This window comes from Neofelis nebulosa, chromosome 14 (assembly GCF_028018385.1).
Source record: "Neofelis nebulosa isolate mNeoNeb1 chromosome 14, mNeoNeb1.pri, whole genome shotgun sequence".
Lineage (NCBI taxonomy): Eukaryota > Metazoa > Chordata > Mammalia > Carnivora > Felidae > Neofelis > Neofelis nebulosa.
In genome coordinates this window covers 19881392-19902658 of record NC_080795.1, presented here as the reverse complement: position 1 = coordinate 19902658, position 21267 = coordinate 19881392, and the positions used below count along the sequence as shown (strand labels likewise).

The 21267-nt window shown below is 45.7% G+C and overlaps 1 protein-coding gene across 7 annotated transcripts in view; it reads right to left on the bottom strand.

The window, feature by feature from the left end:
* Positions 1-21267, bottom strand: part of SULF1 (sulfatase 1) — a 178207-nt gene that overhangs the window by 9832 nt on the left and 147108 nt on the right. For 4 of the 7 annotated variants that reach the window (XM_058699775.1, XM_058699774.1, XM_058699773.1 and 1 more), the window contains 8 exons: positions 20134-20344; positions 17250-17496; positions 15333-15429; positions 14771-14865; positions 14387-14452; positions 13132-13304; positions 9862-10004; positions 9644-9767 (listed from right to left, as the gene is read on the bottom strand). In XM_058699775.1, coding sequence (XP_058555758.1) covers positions 9644-9767; positions 9862-10004; positions 13132-13304; positions 14387-14452; positions 14771-14865; positions 15333-15429; positions 17250-17496; positions 20134-20344 — 1156 coding nt within the window. Of the gene's footprint in view, positions 1-6433; positions 6500-7758; positions 7793-9643; positions 9768-9861; positions 10005-13131; positions 13305-14386; positions 14453-14770; positions 14866-15332; positions 15430-17249; positions 17497-20133; positions 20345-21267 lie in introns of all 7 variants that reach the window. The other 3 variants (XM_058699777.1, XM_058699779.1, XM_058699778.1) reach the window with 2 other exon arrangements.

Sequence of the window (21267 nt, the reverse complement as noted above, 5' to 3'; positions counted from 1 at the left end):
ATTGTATCAGTGTTAAATTGCCTGATTTTGATAAATTTACAATAGTTATGTAGGAATGTTTTTGTTCTTGGGAAATATGTACAAAAACTCTTACAGATAAAGGTATATGATGTCTGCAAATTACGCACGATTCAGGAAAAAAAGAAACGTGTGTGTATATGCAGAGAAAGAGCCGGAGAGCAAGAGAAAACAATAAGGCAAATGAGAAAAAATTTCTTGGAACTATTCTTGCAAGTTTTCTGTAAATGTAACATTGTATCAAAATATAAAGTGAACACCTTGTTAGACCTTAGAACTAAGCTTTCCACATTTCTGTCCTGGTTTCTACCAGTCCTCCTATCACAAAAGGAGCTCCTTTTGGGGGGCCATTCTGAAGTTCTTTACTCAGGGAGGAAACGGATGAATAGGTTTGTTCTGACAAGTGAATTTTCAAAATAAATGCAGATGATTTCAAGTTCCAGGCGATTCTCATCCAATCTGGGAAATACAAAGATGGCAAAACCACTAACAGCAATTCAAAACCACATGCGGGTTGCAAGCTGAGCCACATTTCTTTCCAGACGGCAACTTATTTGCTTTTAAGAACATGACCACGTAATTATGTCACACTCTACGAGCGGGTGGGAGAGATCACGCATGCGTGGCATTGGAACTCTTCCTGGAGCAGTGGTGTTACAATCAACAAAGGCTGCTGGAGTGTCCTGAGAAGCAGAAAGGATAGTTTCTATGGAGAGGGCCTGATGCCTCCCACTCCTTCGGCCTGCTCTCCCCACATCATCACTGCCACAGCCTCGCCAAAACAGTGCAGTTTCCTGAAAGCACCAGGCTCTCTCTCTCTCTTCAGCACTGGCATTTCTTCCTAGAATGTGCTTCCCTGCCTCATCATCTGAGTCAGCTCTCGGCCTTCAAAATTAAATTTGAACATCATTCTCTCCGCAAAGCCTTTCGTGACCCTCCTCTTCTCATCCTAAGCACGTTGGGAAGGCCTACATCACGCCTGTAGATGAATGTCGGTACCTGTGCCCAACAGCAAACTGTAAGAGGTCCACTGGAAATTCACAAGCTTTGTAGTTTTACCGATCGTTGCTAACCGGAAGGATGTGTTCATTGATATGGCTATTCTCTTCCCAGGTTTCAGTTCTGAGGGCATTGATTTGATTTACAAAATTGAGAGAGCCTGAACAGAGTATCTGCACTAATGTAGCCATTCCTTTCTCTGAAGCCCTTCCCTGTTTTTCTGTGTTGTCTTTGAATGTTTTTCTGAAGGCACAGAGTTTCCAATATTTGGGGCCAAATCAGTGTGTATTGTGGAGGACTTTCATGCTGCCTGAAAATTTGCTTTCGGTTTTGAAATTTCAGAGCCTCTGATGAATTCAGGGTCCTGCAAAGTAACTAAAAGCCAATCATAAATACCTTTTTATTTGCTATGCACGGAACATTTCTAGTGCACTAGTGTTACTGATAACTTGCAAGAACACCTATTTATTTTACAAATAAAAGACTACAAACCTTCAACTAAGAAGACAGTATAGAACTATCAATAAATGTCAGTTATGTCATTTATCTATAGACAAATGACTTTGTATAGTCAATGGCTGATTAAAAGCACATACCTGCTTATTGGGACAAAAGCACATAATTTTCCCTCTTTCTTAGCCCTTGATTAGTAAAAAACCTGCTAATTTTATTACTCATTAACGTGAAGGTAAATGTCCTTCAAAACTCTAGGGTTCTTTGATATATCTCTCACTATTCAACTCTGTTATCAAACACTGTTCATAGAATAATATATTTTCAGGGCTTACTTGTGCTAAGCACTTTTCAGATATCAGCCTATGTAATCCTTACATATTGTTCTGTATGTGCATATTATTAGCAAATTTTTACAGATGAGAAAGTGCAGTTAAAAGTTTAAATTGTTGGGGCGCCTGGGTGGCTCAGTCAGTTAAGCAGCCGACTTCGGCTCAGGTCATGATCTCACGGTCCGTGAGCTCGAGCCCCGCGTCGGGCTCTGTGCTGACAGCTCAGAGCCTGGAGCCTGTTTCAGATTCTGTGTCTCCCTCTCTCTGACCCTCCCCCGTTCATGCTCTGTCTCTCTCTGTCTCAAAAATAAATAAACGGTAAAAAAAAAAAAAAAGTTTAAATTGTTGAAAGAGTCAGCACAGTATGGAGATTGAAGGCACAGGCTAGAATCGGACTCCTTGGGTTGATTACCTACTCCATCATTTATCAGCTGTACAATCCTGGGAAAGTTACTGAGTTCCTCTGTGATCCAATTTTTTAATCTATAAAATGGGGATAACAGTGCTGACCTCACAGAGCTATTGTGAGGGGTAAGTGATTTAACATATGCAAAGTACTTAGAAGAGAGCAGGGGCACAGTAAGTCACGTGATACTGTTAGACACTGTCCCCCAAACGGGAGGCCACTGAGCCAGAGCTTGTGAGCAAACAGGCCCACAAGACTCTTCACAACTACGTATGTTACCTGATCTGATCGACCCAGATCCTCCCATATTATTTCTCACAGTTTAACACTCTTGAATATCTCCTTACTGCATTCAGGATAAAGACCCAATCCTATAAAAAAAAAAAAAAAAAAAAGCGGGGGGGGGGGCAAGGGGCTCCTGGGTGGCTCAGTTAAGTGACTCAGGTCATGACTCCTGTGGTGGACTCTGTGCTGAGTGGGGAGCCTGCTTGGGACTCTCTCTCTCCCTCTGCCCCTCTTGCTCGCGCATGCATACACACACTCTCTCTCTTTCTCTTAAAAAAAAAAAACGAGGGGCGCCTGGGTGGCTCAGTAGGTTGAGCGTCCGACTTCGGCTCAGGTCACGAATTCGCGGTCCGTGAGTTCGAGCCCCGCGTCGGGCTCTGGGCTGATGGCTCAGAGCCTGGAGCCTGTTTCCGATTCTGTGTCTCCCTCTCTCTCTGCCCCTCCCCCGTTCATGCTCTGTCTCTCTCTGTCTCAGAAATAAATAAACGTTAAAAAAAAAATTTAAAAAAAAAAAACCACAAAAAAACACCAAAAACCCAATCCTCTGAGGTAGTAGGTAACCAGGGTGATCAGATTGTTTAGATTGCCCGAGGGTCCCAGTTTATATCTGTTGTACTGGCATCCTGTTCAGTTTAGCATTTGTCCAGAACTTTTGAAATTTTAGTTTAGAAAATAGTTTTTAAATGCAATTATTTTATAAATCCACTGACCATATCATTGGTCAGCAAATACATATGTCAAATATAGACCATTTTAATTATTTTTAGTATGCCCTCTCTGGTGGAAGCATCCTTGTTTGGTAGATAAATTCTGTGGTCACCCGACATATAGCACTCTTTGTGAAATTGGCTCTGTTTACCTCTTCTGCTTGCCTCCCATTCCCTTGTACTACCATTGAATTGATCACAGTCCCCCGAATGGATCTTGCCTTCGCACAAATTGTCCCTTCTAGTTGGACCGGTTTTCTTTCCTCAATATCCCGTTCTAGACGGTGCCAGCATTGCCTTCAGCATGCAGCGTGAAATGCCACCTCCTTGGGAAGCTTCCCTGGATTCCTCGGGGTTGGGTTAGGGGCCCCACACGGCTCTTACAGAATCGTCTCTTCCCCTGTCGGGACACTTTGTTTTCTGAACAGTAATGATAATACTTGACGGTGTTCTCCTCCAAGGCAGTGGCTTGCATACAGGTGGTCATGTGGATTCTTTCTTTCTTTCTTTATTTACTGAATGGACGAAAGAGGATTAACTTTTCCCCCTCTTATCTTTCCTATTTTGAAACCAATTAAAGGTAAATTATATTCCTCAGTTTGGAGGGTAGGGGCTTAGAGTCCCGCAACACTTTTGTTCCTTTTTTTACGGAGAGGAAAGCCACCAGGTGTAGAATCACCCCTGGAAAAGACAAAATTTTGGACATCCTCTGGGAGCTTAGGTTAATTCTGACTTGCCCCTGCCCCTGATCCTGACCAAGTGGCCACTGTTTTGTGATGAAAAACTTATCCCGCCAGTTGGCACGGCTTGTCTAGCAGAGTTCTGGCTGGATGTCAGTGGCTGCCCGTCCTCCCCAGGGCACACTTCTGGGCAGGGTGCAAGCTGTCCACTGCATATGGCGACCCCGCCTCTGATCCCTGTCCTAACAACTCTGACCCTAAGGCCCCCATCACCTTAGGAGGCCAGCCTCACTTCCCATCCCTTTAACCCCAAACCCTGACCTGAACCCAACTCTTGGTCAAGCACCTTAAACAGAGAAGTCCAACAGAGCTAAGCAAGCGCAGCGTAAAAATAAAATAGGGTGCACAGTGATCTATGTCAATTATTTCTCAGCAGAAGTGGAAAAAATATGGAGAGAAAATGAGTAAATAAAATGGAGTCCTGAGATGTGACAGAGAGAACGGAACCTGCTGAAGCTTCCTTAAAGTAACACGGAGCCGGGAAGTGAAGTTTGGGTTTTGTCCTTCAGTACGTTCAGGCAGTTCAGAAAAAAGACTGAGCTCTGGGTTGGCAGTGAGTGATGAGGAAGCTGGGGGTGGTGCTGATGAGCGTCTCTTTTTGTGTCTCATGAAGTAGAGTAACATCCTTTGGAATCATAATATCACTATCCCCTTTCAAACACTGTCTCCTTCCTGTTAATGTTTTGCATCCACGCCCGCCTCACTGATAGCACCCATCATTGCCAGGGCTTGAAGCTTGCCAGGCTCTGTTCTCCACTTCTTGCTAGTGAGGCAGGATTTGAACCCAAGGCACACTGGCCCCGTCAGCACTAATCAGCCCCTAACACGCAGCCAGGTGGCCCACACCCATCTGCCAGCCGCGAGCTGTGGCTACAGGACAGATGAGTCAAAAAGTGTAAATGCAACGTGGGCAGAAGCATGGGTGCCGAGGATGGAGCACAGCGTGGCCTGCCGGTCTACTGGGCGTGGACCACGGGTCAGGAAGCAGCCCTGCCAGCACAAGGCTGCCCAGAACCGACGGCCAGCCCCACGCTGCCTGCCATGGACACATAGCCCAGCTGCCAGGAGCAGTTCTGGGCCATCAAAGGGCAGCTGCATCAGCTTTCACAAGCAGTGGGAAAAATAAACACCCCCTCAACCTGTTGATCCTATTCTATTTTGCAACACAGAAATGATGCCTTTCAACTCAAGCCAAAAATTCCTTCCTGAGTCATGGCGGCTGGTTGCTGAGCGGTGCCCCTGCTCTGTGCTTGTCTTAACTGGAAAATGACCAGTATGAGTAAGCAAAGCGTTGCAGCCTGTCCCCGCCTCATGCGCATGCCACGGCACTAAGTAAATAGAATAAATATGAAGTTGAACGGGGAACAGACTTGCCTTTGGAAGGCCCTTTAACAAATACATGTAAAGATTAATTTTTCCACATCCTCAGAATTGAAGGCAGTCAAAAAGCCCTTAGTCAATCTCGTGTGAGAGAAACGTTTCTGAAAGACTGCTGAATTTTCAAATTTCACATCCCTCAGGTTTGGCTACTATCACTTTTCTCGAAGTCTTTTATAATGAAATTTCATATGAAAATGCATTTAATTCGTTTTCTAAAAAAAAAAAAAAAAAATCCAAATCTTTTTGGAGAATCGAGGCTTCTGAAACCTGGTAAGAGGGCCATCGCTGGAGGGCTGTGTCCCGGTAAGCACCATCTGAGACAGTCATTTCGGTGAGTCCACACCTACGGTGGCTTTTTTGACACCTGTTCCCTTCAGTCCAACGGGGCGCAGTGAGCAGGGGAGGCCACGTCAAACACTGCATTTGGGTATCCAGTGAGTCCCCAGGTGGGACAGGCAAATGCTCCCTCAGTAGCCCTGTTTCAGGATTTCTTGCCTGCAATGTGGGTGTCGGCCGAAAGACAGCTTGCCCCCCGCATCATGAAATGGTAGGATCTGGAAGTGCCAGTTGTTGCGTGTTACACAGTGTCCGCCTATCTGTCCTTTGGGAAGGAATTTAGGGAGGAAGAGGCAACGGGTAACTCTGTCACCTTGCACATGTTAGCTTCCAATGGCCACAGTCTCAGGCGACCCCGTCAACAACGAGTTACCAAGGCTCTGACAAATGGCCTCACAAATGGCGGATTTAGTGGTGGGTGGCAGAGAAGGGAGAGGGAAGAGTCCCAGATGCTTGCCATTTAATCAGGACCAGAGTGCAGTTAAACACTCTTCATCTCAAAGTTGGCCGGGTATGACTTGATGGAGAATAGCTCTCTGACTCAGCTCTGACCAGGCCGGTGACTTAAATAGCCTATTAATACCCTTTTACCTCGTTCATGACAAGAAGTAAAAGAAAGCTCAACTGACAATCCCTTAGCTGTAAAATTGAGTGCCTCATAAAATAACTGTAAAGTCAATATCTAGTGTTAGGTCCATTAAAAATGTCACACTCTGGAAATGTCTTAATGTGGCCCCTGGGAAGCAAGCGAAACAATGCTGGTGTGCGGGATATTACCTCGTCAGCCCATAGCCCTGGTGAGACCAGCTTAAGGGTGGGTTCTTCTGCTCTGTCCTACGTGTGCTGGGGGTGATGTGGGGTCAGGGTGGGGGGGGGAGGGCAGAGCGAGGAAAGGGAAGAAGACAGGAGAGAAGAGAAAAAGAAGAGATACATACATGATTATTAAACATCCTCAGAAGTCCAGCTTTCTTTGTTTTGTTATTTGTTTACATCTTCCCCACCACCTTTCCTGTTGTTTAGCTTCTGGTCAGATCAGTGAGGTGCCCCGGAAAAGGAAGAATCTGAGAGTACAGCTCAGGAGGCTGGAGAGAAGCAGTGGGGCAAACAGGGTTCCCTGGCATGGCACCAAGGAAGCCCATGTTCCTCTGATGGATTCCTCAACTATGGTGCTGACTCATTGTGACTCTGTTTCCCCACAGTGGAGGTGGTCAGGACAGTCCCCTCCTGCCCACACCGCACGTTTCTGACAAATCCACCTAAGGTCTACGCTTAGAGTGGAAAAATATCAAGGGCTGATGATGCCAGGTGATCCTGTGACATGGCCACCAGGCATGTCGAACCCCCTCACTGAACATGAGGTAAGAGGGATGGGTGGGGGTTGGAGAGAACAAGGTGGCTGGGCTGAGGCCTGTTTATGAAGTTTGGGTGTGTCAGGCGGTATTGTCTCTGTGCTGTGCTGAGACCTCTCTGTAGGGTTTGACTCCAGGTACCCTGTCCCCAACCTAGCACCTTCTCCTCACTCACCACCACCCTGCAGAGCCTTTGGGATCGTATCACTGCTGCCTTTCACCACCCACTCTAATTAAGGAGTCTTAACAAGGAAGCTCCTTCTATTTCCTCCAACTTCGGCTTTTGAATGCTCTTAAATTTCCCATTACTCCTTTTTGGGTCTTGGGTCTTTGACATTCATTATACTTTGTAAAAAATCTCTAAACCGGTTTCCATGAAGCCTCTCCACCAAATCAATGTGTGAGCACCACAAGGGAAAGGATTCTCCCAAACTCTCCCCAGGGCTCCCAAGGGTCATTCTATTTTTTTCCCCCCCTTTCACAGCAATCCATGCTTAAAAGCATCATCTAATGAGCAAACACGCATGGGAGTAAATGCTCTGAGAGACATCCCGCTGTGACAGTCAGCTGATTAAAAGCAAAATGACAGATCTGTAACCAACGACACAATATGGTGGAGAATGCTGTTAGCACATGCACGCACCCACACTTTGCTCTGTGCAGCATGGTGAGGAACAGAAATTAGTTGAAATGGCTGGATCATGCAATTATTGGGAAAGAAGCTGTGGGGGAGAATAAAAAAAATGTGAATACCTGTGTAGGTCATAGCTTCCTCCATCTTTATTTCCTGACATAGGAAAATACAAGAGTAATTTATGTTAGCTTTAGAACTCATAAAACCATTCACTATGTCGTTTTCCATGCACAACATCTAAATCCTAGAAAGAAACATATTGTGTTAAATACAGACAGTGCTGAAGTCCCACAGAGCTTTTCTAGTAGACAGGTTCAAAATGAGCAGTGAAAGCTATAAATTAAAAGGTTTGAGATAAAATGTATAGGAGTTTCTTTGGTGGCAAAGGAGGAGAGAGCCCATTTAAAAGCAGTATGAAAAGTACTTCCAGTCAGTCTCAGTAAAATTTTGGTTATTTTTAGACAAAACAGTTGGGAAAAAAGGGGGGGGGGCAACAATCATCTCCTGTAGGAATTGTCTAGAAGGTGGAGGGGACTACCGGCTTCACTGGCTCTCCCTTGTGTGTCATTCCATCAAGAGACTATCAGACTTCCCTGAACAGAGTTAGGTCACCACCAGTAAGAGAGCCAGGTCTTTTGGGGGAGAACTGTCCGGGTATAAAATTTGAAAAAGCAATAATTGGTTCAATTTCTAGGCCTTATTGAGATTTTTCGTTTGTTTGTTTATTTTGTTTTTGGTGTGTGGAGGGGTAAGATTTGAGGAAAAGCTCAAACAGATAAGCAGGATATCTGAAAAGATTGGAGCTGGGTGGGGTCAGCAACCAAAGACCTATTCTGCAGCTCAGTCAGGACTGGACTTTACAGGCGGCCAAATGATTTGATTAAGGTGTTAACTGAGAAGTGTTGGCCGATGGCTGTGAGGTGACCTCTCTCACAGTGTTTATAATTTCTTTTGGGGTCTTTGCAGCTTGAAAGCCTCAGGACCCTGCAGGGGTGGAAATGACAGGAGGCAGACATTGATTCTTTGGAGGTAGGACCCCCTCCCCCCCCTTCAAGTCACATGACCCAGGGGAGAGGCCTACTTTTAGGGCTGGTGATATTGGCTCTGCCAGGTGCCCAGAGACACCGGCTGTTAGGGACACAAAGCAAATTCAGCTGCATACAAAGGTCTCCTGCAAACCACTCCCCGCCACCACAGAGTTCAGCTCTTTGCTCTTTTGGGGTTGGCTGCCGTGCTGATGCCAATGACCTCGCCAGTGCCAGCTCCTTCTCCTCCCTTCATTGGACTGCTGGAATTTACGTTTCTACAGGAATTACGACAAACTGAGTATTCTCATCAATTAGGAAAGAGCTGGGACAGACACTGAAAAAAATGGCAGCCTCACGAACCACAGGCGAAATTAGCTTAACGCTGCAGATCTGGGAGGGAGCATCTAGTTGATTCCATATGGACCCTCTAACACTGCTGGATCCCAAGACAGTGAATTACCCAAGTATCTCTAGTTTCAGAGGGGAAATACTGGTACAAGAAATCGAATTCACTGTGTCACGGGCAGGGATCCAATTAGGGCAGCTCCCAACTGTGCTAAGCGGAAACAGGACACTGTGTGTTCCCATCCAAATTCAGTTAAAAAATGAGGATATCCTGGTTTGCCTAAGAGTATAGATCACGCCTGTTGACAGCAATAACAAATAAATCCCCAATGCCTTCATCCCGCTTGCCAGTGGATGCTTCTATCAGGAAGGTTTACTAGTAGAACAGACGTGTGGGACAAATTGGAATAAAACACTCACCAAATCTTTTGGCGTGTTAAATTTTTCATTAATGCTCCCAGAGATAAACTTAGAGAACAGATTATGTTTGGAACTGCCTGGAAGTGTCCCAATCTCTGGGTTTCTATGCATAGCGTCGTTTCAAAGGCAGAAAACTTGACAACACAAAGAATTTCCCAGGAAATACAGGAAAAAAAAGAAAACAACAACCACCACCTTTTTTCCCCCTTACCGACTTCAAGGCCCTTAGGTCTTGGATTGCACTGCTTATACCCTTGGCAGCTTCTGAGCTCCATGAGTTGTACATGTAGCTGGTTCAAAATGCCCCGTTCCACTGTGTGCACGGTGTTTGTGAGCTGTGGGTGAAGAGGCCAGGACAACATATTTAAGCTCACGTTCTGGCTGTTTTGTTTCCAACAACCTTCAAAAAATGAAAACATACTGACTTACCTGATAAGGATCTGTATTCATATCGAAATACTCCAAAAAGCCAGTGGCGAACTCACAGAAAAGAAAATTATGCGTCTCATTAACTGTACGTAAACACCAGTAGGTATTATTGTTAGAGCTCGTGCAGGCGCAGAAAGATCCCACTGTTGGTAAAAAAGAAAAACGAAAGGCAAAGAATGAAAAAAACGAAAACGTAGGCAGGCTAGCCATTCTAGCATTTCCTTATCTTTATTTATTTATTTTATTATTTTTTTTAAAATTTTTTTTCAACGTTTTTTATTTATTTTTGGGACAGAGAGAGACAGAGCATGAACGGGGGAGGGGCAGAGAGAGAGGGAGACACAGAATCGGAAACAGGCTCCAGGCTCCGAGCCGTCAGCCCAGAGCCTGACGCGGGGCTTGAACTCACGGACCGCGAGATCGTGACCTGGCTGAAGTCGGACGCTTAACCGACTGCGCCACCCAGGCGCCCCAGCATTTCCTCATCTTTATAACTGAGGGGCACATTTTCTTTCTTGGAAGTACTATGTGTTTAGGTGTTAAAAAAATTGTATTTTCCCCCTCTCTAAGAGGTGGAAAGCGGGGAAAGGTGGAAAACAGGGAAAACGATGGCAATCTATGATCGTGAATACAGGCTGAAGGCCAGGGTGAAGTTTTAGGCACGTTGGTTTGCCCCCCACCCCTGTTGGGCAGCGGTCTCTGGAATAGGGTGGGTGGAGAACGGGAAGGGAATTATCAGAATTTACATTTCTGGTTATTTTTATCTTTTATTTATTTTTTTTAAAGGATAAAATGGTTCTAAAATAAAGACATGGACTGGTGCCCTTGAGTGTCCTCATCTGGCCACACGTCACAAATGGTGCATGGAAAGAGGGAGTTCTGCAGCGGGAAGGGGTTTGCAGACGACTTGAGCCCAGCTCAGTGGATTGAGGGATGATTTAATTTGTGATCATTGTAGATGACACTTTCACATGAGACAGGCTATGACCTTGAACAGCTTTGGCATCATGCAGAGGTTCACTGGTTTTCTGGTGGAAAGTGTCTCAGACACTTTGGAAACAAAACAAACCATCCAGTCTTCTTCTATAGAAAGAAAGTTTCTAAATTTCTGACCTTTCCTGCAACAATAATTGAACTTTAGAAATATGCTGTCTAGCAAATACTTTTAAAGCAGTTGGAATAGGCACACTTATGCGCATTCATTGTCTACTATGTACTTTGCATGTATTAACTCATTTAATCCTTAAAAAAATGTTATGAGACAAAGATTATTGTTATTTCCATTTTACAGATGGGAAAAATGAGGCTCAGAGAGGGTAAATAATTTATTTGAGGTCACACAGCTGACAAGTAGCAGCATTAAGGGTCTGGCTGGAGGGTATACCCTTAACCACTATATGTCACTTGCCCACCTATCCAGTATTAAACACACTAAATCTGTCCCCTTAAGCTAAAAGAAATGTTTTAGACAACGAATGAGAAATGATTTTTTTTCTAATTTTATTTTGATAGACTATTTTTAGAGCATAAAATGGTTCACGGCAAAACTGAGCGGAAGGCACAGAGAATTTCTGGAGAATACCCCCATCTCCACAGATGCAGAACCTTCCCCACTATCAATATCTCTCAACACGGAGACAACTAATGAACCTACATGAACATGACGTCATCACCCAAAGTCCACAGCCTACATTAGGGTTTGCTCTTGGTGTCGTACGTCCTATGGGCTTTGACCAACGTATGATGACATGTGTCTACCAGTATAGGGTCATACGCTGGTACGTCACATCACTGACCTAAACATCCGCATTTCTCCATCTATTCCTTTCTGCCCACAGGAGATGATTTTTCAGGCTGCTGTGTTTCCAGGGGCCCAGCCCAGAGCTTGGCGGAGAACAGACCCCCACAACCTGAATGACCCTCAGAGATCCTCATGTCCCGGTTTAGGGAATGCCATTGAAAGTCAGAATGCTATGAGTTTAAGAGTTCACTTGGCTTTAGCGTGGCTGGAAATGAAAATGCAAACTTGAACGCTGAAATCAAAAAGCATCAAAATGGAAAGACAAAACAAAAATCCTCATAGGTAGGCCTGAAACTCCCAAAGAATGGGTCTTGGGTTCCTGCAGTCTCCAAATCCCACTTTGAGAAACACTGACCCAGCTGGTCCTACTGTGATCTTTTCAATGAGGAGATCTGGGGTTTTAGCTACTCCCTGGGTCGGTAAGCCTTCAGTCAGATGATGTGCCACAAGAATTTAGGGCATTATTTCTAGATGGCCTCGGTGAACACTGTGCATAGACCACCAAAACAAATGTGAAGTATAATTTTAAAAGCACACAATTGTTATTATTCCATGTCATCAGCAATTCCGTATAAAACTAAATATTTTGTGGAGTCTCTATTCTTCCCCACAAACATGACACTAGGTAGTTAAGGGGGCTGAGAATTAGTAGGCTATGGCTCCTGCCTTTAAGGGGGTTTCACTTCCTTTTATTATACTTAGAGCATTACAGGAAATACAGCAGCAACAAAATACATAAGAGGCAAAATCGTTTGCCCATTTATTTAGTTATTCAGTCATAGAGCAGTCTTGCTGGGTAGGCACTATGCCAGGAGGTGGGCACTATGTGAAATAACACCAACAGGAGAAAGACCCAGGGCGAGCTTGGCATTTTCAAGTAAAATGTGAAAACAAATCTCTAAAGAAAAAAATAATGCTTGGCAAAAATCATTCTAGAAAATAAGAGGATGCTCCCCACTTGAGTTATTCTAGGTCCCTGGTTTTATGCTGCTGAAGCCCTGGTCTTCAGGACTGTAGTGTGAGTCACTGTCTCTGCGTGGCAGCAGTTAGTGGCATTTAGAAGGAGCAATTGACACGAGGTGATGGGTGTTAATGCAATCATCATTTCACAGTCGGCAAAACCTTGGTTTTCGAGCATAATTCGTTCTGGAAACATGCTTGTAATCCAAAGCACTTGTGTATCAAAGCGAATTTCAAGAGCCGTTGGCTCAGCTGTGATCGTGTGACGTTTGGCGTCATGGACCACTCGTACTGCAAGACATCGCTCGTTTGTCCAGTTAAAATTTATTAGAAATGTTTGCCCGCCTTGCAGAACACGCGCAGAGCAAGTTACTCGCAATCCAAGGTTCCACTGTGCATAGACGTCAGGTCTGTCTGCCATACACCTTAAAACTTATACAGCGCTACTCCATAAAACTGGGAGAAAGATTTCTAAAAAACCCTCAAAAACCAAACCACTCAAAACTTACGGTTCCAGAACGGGGCCGTCTGCCAGTGGTTGTTGTCGTGCGTGAAGCAGGTGAGGCCCGGGAGGCTGCATTCCTCCCCCTTCCTCTGCCGTTTCTTCTCTTTCCTCTCCTTCTTCCTCCTACGGTTCTCCTTGAAAAGCTGCAGTTTGCTGTCTACCTCCTGAGCAGCTTCCCTATCCCAACAGAAGGGATCTGTTAATGATCGGAGAGCACTTTCCCAACGGAAACTACTGTCTTCGCTCTGTATCTCACACAAATAGGCAGACACACAATAATAAGATGACTTTTATTTTTCACAGAGGGCCTCAAACTCTAATCGGCAAGAACGAAGGCATACTCATTAAGTGACAGCTCGCTTAGAATGTTACGGAGCCTTGGGGCGCCTGGGTGGCTCAGTCAGTTGGGCATCTGTCTTCAGCTCATGTCCTGACCTCGTGAGTTTGAGCCCAGCATCGGGCTCTCGGCCGTCAGCACGGAGCTGGCTTCGTTCGGATCCTTTGTCGCCCTTCTCTCTGCCCCTCCCCCACCTCTCAAAAATAAACATTAAAAAACATTGTAAAAAAAAATAAAAAGAATTTGATTGAGCCTTAAAGGATCAACATTTTCTTCCTCATGTACATGTAAACACTGGTGGAAGTACGTGTCAATGTGAATGCGTGGATCCTGCCACACCCTGTGGACAAATGGCTTCACTTCCTGGGGACTCAGTATTTATCAGCCATAACGTCAATGGATAGTTGGGTTAGATGCCTTGGAAAGAATTTCCTTTGGTTAGTATTTTGTTATTTTCCATAAAAGGCTCAACTTCTAATATCCTAAATCCCCTTCATATGCCAATTATATTATTATTTTAAACATACGTGTATTTCTTCCAACTTTCAGAACTCAGCACAATTGCAGACTACCCTACGGAATGCACCAACCTAAGCAAGACGGTTCCCATTTCCCAGTCACTGTCCACAGAAAACAGTGCACGGAGTAAAATCCAGTTACTTTCCCAACATTGGCAGACAACACATAGAGAATTAGAACAAACTCCTCATAGCTCCTCCTCAAAGGATTCCAAAAACATTGCCATGCTCTCTCGGCAAGGTGTGGGCTTTGTTTCCAGCTTCTGAGACTGGGTGCCCTCTTGGCTGAATCTGCTTTTATGAAGCAGCACCACTTGGAACAAGGGGGTCCCTGCTGTGTTTCAGAAGTGCCCAGTGGACAGTCCTTCGCTCCCAGCAAATGTGGAAAACAGAGAGTCACTTACTTAAATGGGTGGAGATGACTCTTCACCTTCTCTTGCTTTTTCACACCTTTCTCTTTATTATAATAGCTACGGGCAAGAAGATTGAAAAGTGAGTCTCAGTTCCACATTCGATCAGACAGTTCATTTTAGAAACAGAAGGCAGAATAGAAGGAAAGCTGTTACTTTGTTGTAACTATTTAGCTCAAAGGGACCTTTTAACCTTGGGCTGAGGTTTATGACGGATCTCATTTGACCCGAACAGGTTAGGTCATTACAGTACATGGTAACAAATTCGGTTTGTTATGCCTTCTGTTGGCATAAGAGAGAAACAAGCCTGCTGCTTATCACTGTAGCTTGCGGAAACAAGAGTTTAGAAAAAAGACCGTGGGATGGTTACACGCTCACCTCTGTTTACTACAGGCACATTCCTCGGGTTTTCTCCTCTTTAGGTGCCCCCTCACTTCTCTCAAATTCTTAATTTTATCTTGCAAAGCTTCAATCTGGAAGACATATACTTGAACAGTTACCTTTTAAGGCAAGGATTTTCTATGCTGCCTACCTCTCTTTTACTTTCTGTGTTCCATCATCCTAGCTATTCATCTGAGATGATAATTAACTTGGAAACCCACTGGGCACGGAATACGCCTACCTCGATATTCCTACTGATGTGCTGTAGGTAAACATTAACAGATGTCTCAACTTAACAACTGAATCATTTCCTCGCAGAGATTTCAGTCTGCGTTGGGCCAGTCCCCGCTATGATTTTTACACTCTATTTTGTTTTCAGGCAGGACCATCACTCTATCGCTGGGGAAAGATAAATACCCTGCTATTCTATTTTTCACATAATTTGTAATTATAAAAAAAAGATGAAGTGGACACTCAGTGAGCCCCACCGGTCACAGCCGGGCTGGCGAGCCGAGCTCACATTTGGAATACACCTTCCAATCACATAGCTGTGGCTGACCTCTTTATCAATGTATGCCTTGTGGTCCTTCCAGGCTCTGGCTGATTGATACAGTTCTCTCTCACAATGGATTGTATCATTCGGAAGAATAAAGCACCTGCAGAAACAAACCCAAAACAATAGAAATAGGTTTATATGCTAATGTTAAAATAAACATTAGAAATAGCAAAGGGAATATAATTATCTTCTAAACTCTTAATTTGGATGCAAGCAGTTGTTTGGAGCTGAGCCATAGACCAGGATGCGTGGCAATGTCTCCTGACCACCGGTGTGGGTAAATGATGGTGACAGAGACAGACCGTTACTAAGATCGCCTTTCACAGCAATATTCAATATTCATGTCTCCAAGAACAGATAACCACCGGAAAACTCCAAGTTCGAAAGCCTCATCAAATGCCACAGGAAAAATGGAAGTTTGCACAAGTTATGATGGAAGAGGAAGTAAGGTGTCTGATTAAAGAAATGCAGAGTTAGAAGGGGGTTATTTATCCCATTCATTTTGTTACAGACAGGTTGCCTGAAGCACCCCATTAAGTTTGAAGCGAAGAGGGGCACCTGGGTGGCTCATCGGCTAAGCATCCGACTCCTGGTCACGATCTCACAGTTTGTGGGTTTGAGCCCCGCGTCTTTGGGCTTTGCTCTGACAGTGTGGAGAGCCTGTTTGGGATTTTCTGTCTCCCTCTCTCTCTGCCTCCCCCCTCCACTTCTCAAAAATAAATAAATAAACATTTTTAAAAAGTTTGAAGCAAAGAAACAGCCTTAGGGATAGAGAGGAATTGGGATAAGGGGTCAGTCAATACTAAGAGTGGAACCCTGGTCTAAATCTCTTAGTGTATAACTATAACAACTATAGTTGACCCTGGAAGAACACGCATTAGAACTACACAGGTTCACTTACGTGCAGATTTTTTTTTTTTCAGATAAACACAGTACAGTACTGTAAACATCGTCTCTTCCTTGTGATTTTCTTAATAACATTCTCTTCTCTAACTTACTTTATTGTAAGAATACCGTATATGATACACATAAAATATGTGTTTATCAGCTGTTTATATTATCACTAACACTTCTGGTCAGCAGTAGGCCATTAGTAGTTAAGTTTCTGGGGAGTCAAAGTTATACGTGGAATTTCAACTGTGTGTACGGGGGGGGGGGGGGAGGGTCTGTGTCCCCAACCCCCACCGTGTTCAAGGTCAACTGTACGGGCACCAGAAGACCAGACCCAAAGATAAAGATCCTGACAGAGCTCATGACAGCATGCCTCCCCAAAGTGATATGATGAGAGAGAGAAAAAAAGACCCTGCTAATACATTCAGAAGGAAAATTTTTCTCTATCAAGACAAGACCTGGATCTTGGAAGGAAATGGAGAACCGAGGTGGTCCATTAGAGCTGTGAGATTATCAGCTCCCTTCCCTGTTTCCACGGCTCCCGAGGCCCTCCGTGCTCTCTGGGTTCTGCACGGGTTCGTGAGGTGTTCCTGCATCTCACGACTGTTCTCCAGGCCCCACAGCCCTCCCGTGGGCTGGGTTTCGTTCCTGAGGCTGTGAGCGCACCACTGTTCTGAGCCGCAGTAACGGTGCAGCACCCAGATTCTCTACCAGCGCCAGGAATGGCTTCCATCTGTTACCCAGACTCCCACAAAGGTAACCGTTCAAGGGCAGAACTCCATGCCTGCTAAGTTAAGATGCGACAGAACCACTCTGGCTGATCAGCCTCAATGCGAAACCGAGCCCAAAGCATGTGTCCAAATGCACGACTGTTTGGACTCCCCGTTGCTGCTTTTAACCCTGGTTGTTATACAGGCCAGCCTCCAGACCCTGGACTGCCAAGTGGTATCACTTTCCGTAAAGAAGGAAGACAGTGATAAGATAAGGTGACAACTGTGAACTCAGCCCTCGAGAACTGAGCCTTCCTACTTGTGGGTCACTCGGACGGTGGTGGGCAAGCCCAGGGCATTGCCTCTGTCTGCCAGCATGGTGTCTCCGTCGCCCGCAGCCTGGTGACCCCCAGGCCCCCGGTGGCCTTCATCATGGCGCTTGGCGATGTTTCTTGGTCTCAGCACTTGCAGCTCTTCTTCTTCCAGGTTTATGTCATATATTTCGCCTTCAAATTCGACTGACAAGGAACGTGTTTGCCGAGTGTGGACAAATCTGGGCTTGTACTCTGGAAATAAGGGAAGATGTGTTAATACGGACATCCAGGTGTAGTTGAGGAGGGAGGAGAATCACGCCCTGGCTCAGGGGGCATGCTGGGAAGGGGCAGGCAGTATGTGCTGCACCGTTGAGGGGCAGCAGGGTGCTGTGGGCAGCCCCCTGGAATCCACGTCCAGAGCCATGGGCTCTCGTCCGGCTCTGGCACTGCCCGGCAGTGCGGTGGAGGGCACGTGCCTCTGGGCCTCGGCCCTTCATCCCTCCAGGCAGGGGGGGAGGTCTGGGCGCCTTCTAAGTTCCTTTCCACTTACGGCAGGCTGTGAACTTGCACACTGCGTTTTCAACGCGAACTGCTAAGGCAGTTTGTTTGGATAAAACTATACTCCCAATTATGATATTAATAATAATACTGTCATTTATCAAGCTTTTGCTATGTATCACCCATCTCATACTTATCTCTAACCCACAATCTTGGAAGGCCTGTATTATTATAATACATCCTTACATTAAGAAAACATATTAGATTGTCCGAACAGGCTCGTAGATCTGGTGCTACGCTTCTCCAGGAGGGAACACTGAAACTCTGAATGCTACCTCGCAAGTGCAAGGTTGTGTAGTCCATAGCTGTGGGAACCAGGACTCTAGTCTCCCAGGTTCTAAAGGCTACAGTCCTCCCACCACATTGGGCTGCCTGTGCCAAAGGGTAAATGCTCTCGACACCTTATATTTGTGCAAATGACAGAGGAATGCTCTAAGAAAAATTAAGTGTTGCAAATGTTTTTATCAGCCAGCTGACTAGTGATACCTGGCAGATGGAGGGCAAGGCCAGGAGAGGCCAGCGTGTTTTCTGGTCACTAATCCACTGCTCATGGCGTGTTGTACAAGAGCTTTCACCAGCAAACCTTTGCCCCTCCTTACGAGATGCACTTGGGATCTGAGGGGGCCTACTCACGTGGCCTTTCTTTCTCCAGCCTGATGCTAAAATAGGAAGAAGGGGGAAACACAGGCTGCAGAATCAGAATAGTGCTCACCACAGGATCTCGCTGTGATGGCAGTTTCCAGAGGAGGAAACGCCTCTGTAACAATCAGCAGGCCACTGAGGGTGGTCAGGAACACCTCCTGTCCTCGAATACGTGAGCTTCCATGTGGTTTGAAAGGGTGGCCCCAGACATCTCCAGTTTGTGTTCAATGAGAACAACAGCAGGGTTTACGGTCACTGCTGTGGAGTGACATTGAACCTCCTGGGAGAGAGGAGGCTGTCCCTACATCCTAGCCCAACACTGGCAATCAGCTTCCGTTAAGGGAGGCTGTGGGGGAATCTTTGACATTTGTCGGCTTTCCATTTGATATCTTTGTGTGAACTATTAAACCTGGCATTTTCTCTCAGGGAGGAAAAAAAATCTCCCAAATCAATCATTCTCAGCCTTTGGGTTATGGATTCCTTTAAGAATGTATTGAAAGTTATACTCAGAAAATTATTGAAAGTTTCACACAGAAGTCCACCTGTGGACTCCAGGATAAAAAAGCCAATGCTGGGGCGCCTGGGTGGCTCAGTCGGTTAAGCATCCGACTTCAGTTCAGGTATGATCTCGAGGTTTGTGAGTTCGAGCCCGGCATCGGGCTCTGTGCTGACAGCTCGGAGCCTGGAGCCCGCTTCAGATTCTGTGTCTCCTCCTCTCTCTGCCCTTCCCCGGCTCATGGTCTGTCTCTCTGTCTCTCAATAATAAATAAATGTTAAAAAAAAAAAAAAAAAGCCAGTGCTAAGAGCGTCTATTGTTCTAGTGATTGATTTGATTTCCCAATTTACAATATGGGGGACACGGGCCTGGCTCAGTCAGTAGAGCATGCAACTCTTGATCTTGGGGTTGTGGGTTCAAGCTCCACATTGGGCGTACAGCCTACTTAAAAAAAAAAAACAAAAACTACCTAATTTACAACACGGAATGGAACTTGATGTATCTTACTGTTTTCCAAACCCGTATAGGAAAAATTGCCACAGATGAGTCACTTCTCATATTCAGCCACTAGATGGCACTAGACTCTCATTCTTTTACAGAAGGTGCCCGACTGGGTTTTCACATCTGTACAATCAGGAATCTTACAGCTGCCTGATAGGGTTTTTATAAAGATGGCAAGCAGTGCTTTTCATACTGAGTTTGACTGTTTGACCATCCCAGCCAACAAGAGGAATTAAACAAAAACTGTCCTAAAACAGATGTGCCTAAAAACCGCATGTATGCTTTTCTTACTAGTTAAATGCATAAGCAATGAAACCTTGACTTTTTATTTTCTCCTTTTTTTTAAAAGTAGCTCAAAGCAGACTAATCAGGATATTAGCATTAATGTAAAATACACCTGACTTAAACTCTACCCTCCGCCCCTAGCGCCACCTTTTACCCTGTATAGCTCTTTCCTGTGCGTGTTTACGTTTTGTCTGGTGTGTTTACTGAATATATTTTCGTTCTATGCTTAAGTTAAAGTGTGCACATACCAAATTAGCTCTCGTATTTGGAACAGGACCATTATTTGCTTTCGCCCCAATGCCATGCATGGATAATATCTAAAGTGTGGAAGGAGCGGCCTCTTGTCTCTCTAATGTCCACTTGCAAAGCCTTGGCCTGCCACTGAGACGTCACTGCGTGTTGCTTACTCGGAGTCCCCTGGTTTCTCAGGAACTGCCTTTGGCTCTTCCTCTGGCTTCTGCCGGTGCGATAGCCAGGCTCTCCGCAGCTGCATTCCTTGTCGTGGAAGCCGCGAGAGTAGAGGTTCCGCGTGCTCTGCCGCACGGTGAGCAGGTCACTGGATCCTTTACACTTGTGAATTCGGAGCTTGCCAGATGTGTCCTCAATGCACTGCCACTTCTGCAAAAGCCAACGTGAGAGCGGTTTACCCCTCCTGCTCCAGGTGCTTCGTATCAAGGACCGCTGCATCGGGTTCCGGAAGCCCGGGCAACCCCGATAAGCAGAGCCAACGAAGGAAGGCAAGCTTTTAACTGACCCTGCAACGAGCCTACCCCCGGTTCTCTCGGTTATTTCTCTCACGGGAGGCAAAGACAGATGACACCGGAATCATTGGAAATCAGAACTACCTCAGCGACACTAGAGCCCAAAATTGATACATAAATGCTCAGGATCCAGACTAAACAGTCTTGAGTGAGACACGTAAAAAGCCCTGAATTCACCCAGCCACAGAGCACAGCTGTCACGGCTGTTTTCACCAGACCCCTCTTCCTCTGGAAAAACAAACCTGGCTGCTTTGTTCTCAAGCCCCTGAATTTCTGACTCGGGCCAGGGAAGAGTGGCACGTGAGGGAGCCGGAGAGGAGTTTAATCGGAGTCTGCCGCAGCGTGGGCCAGCTCTCACAGGGCCGGGACGTTATCAAACGTGTCAGGGGTCCTCTGGGCCTCTTCTTATCCTCCTCCAGACCCCGCAACCCTGAAGAGACAACGCACACCTTCCCAAGAGACAGGCCCGGGGTGGGTGGGGGGGGTTGGCACTGGGTTTTCTCCTTTGACCCTTCTATCAAGCCTGCCGCAGACACCGCGGGCTTACTTCTAGATCGATGGGACGCGGCACTGGGTCTCCGTGTCCCTCCCACCTGCTGCCCAGGCTTCTTGAACTTCAGTTTGCCTGAAGTAATAGCACTTCTCCTCGGGGCATTTCATGGGATCCTCCGCATGTTACCTAAAGGCCTAATAACCTTCCTTTGACTTTTTCTTTTCCCCTGGCCTCCTCTCTAAAATGGTAATTTGGGAAGTATGCTGACCTTGGTCTGAAGTTGACCA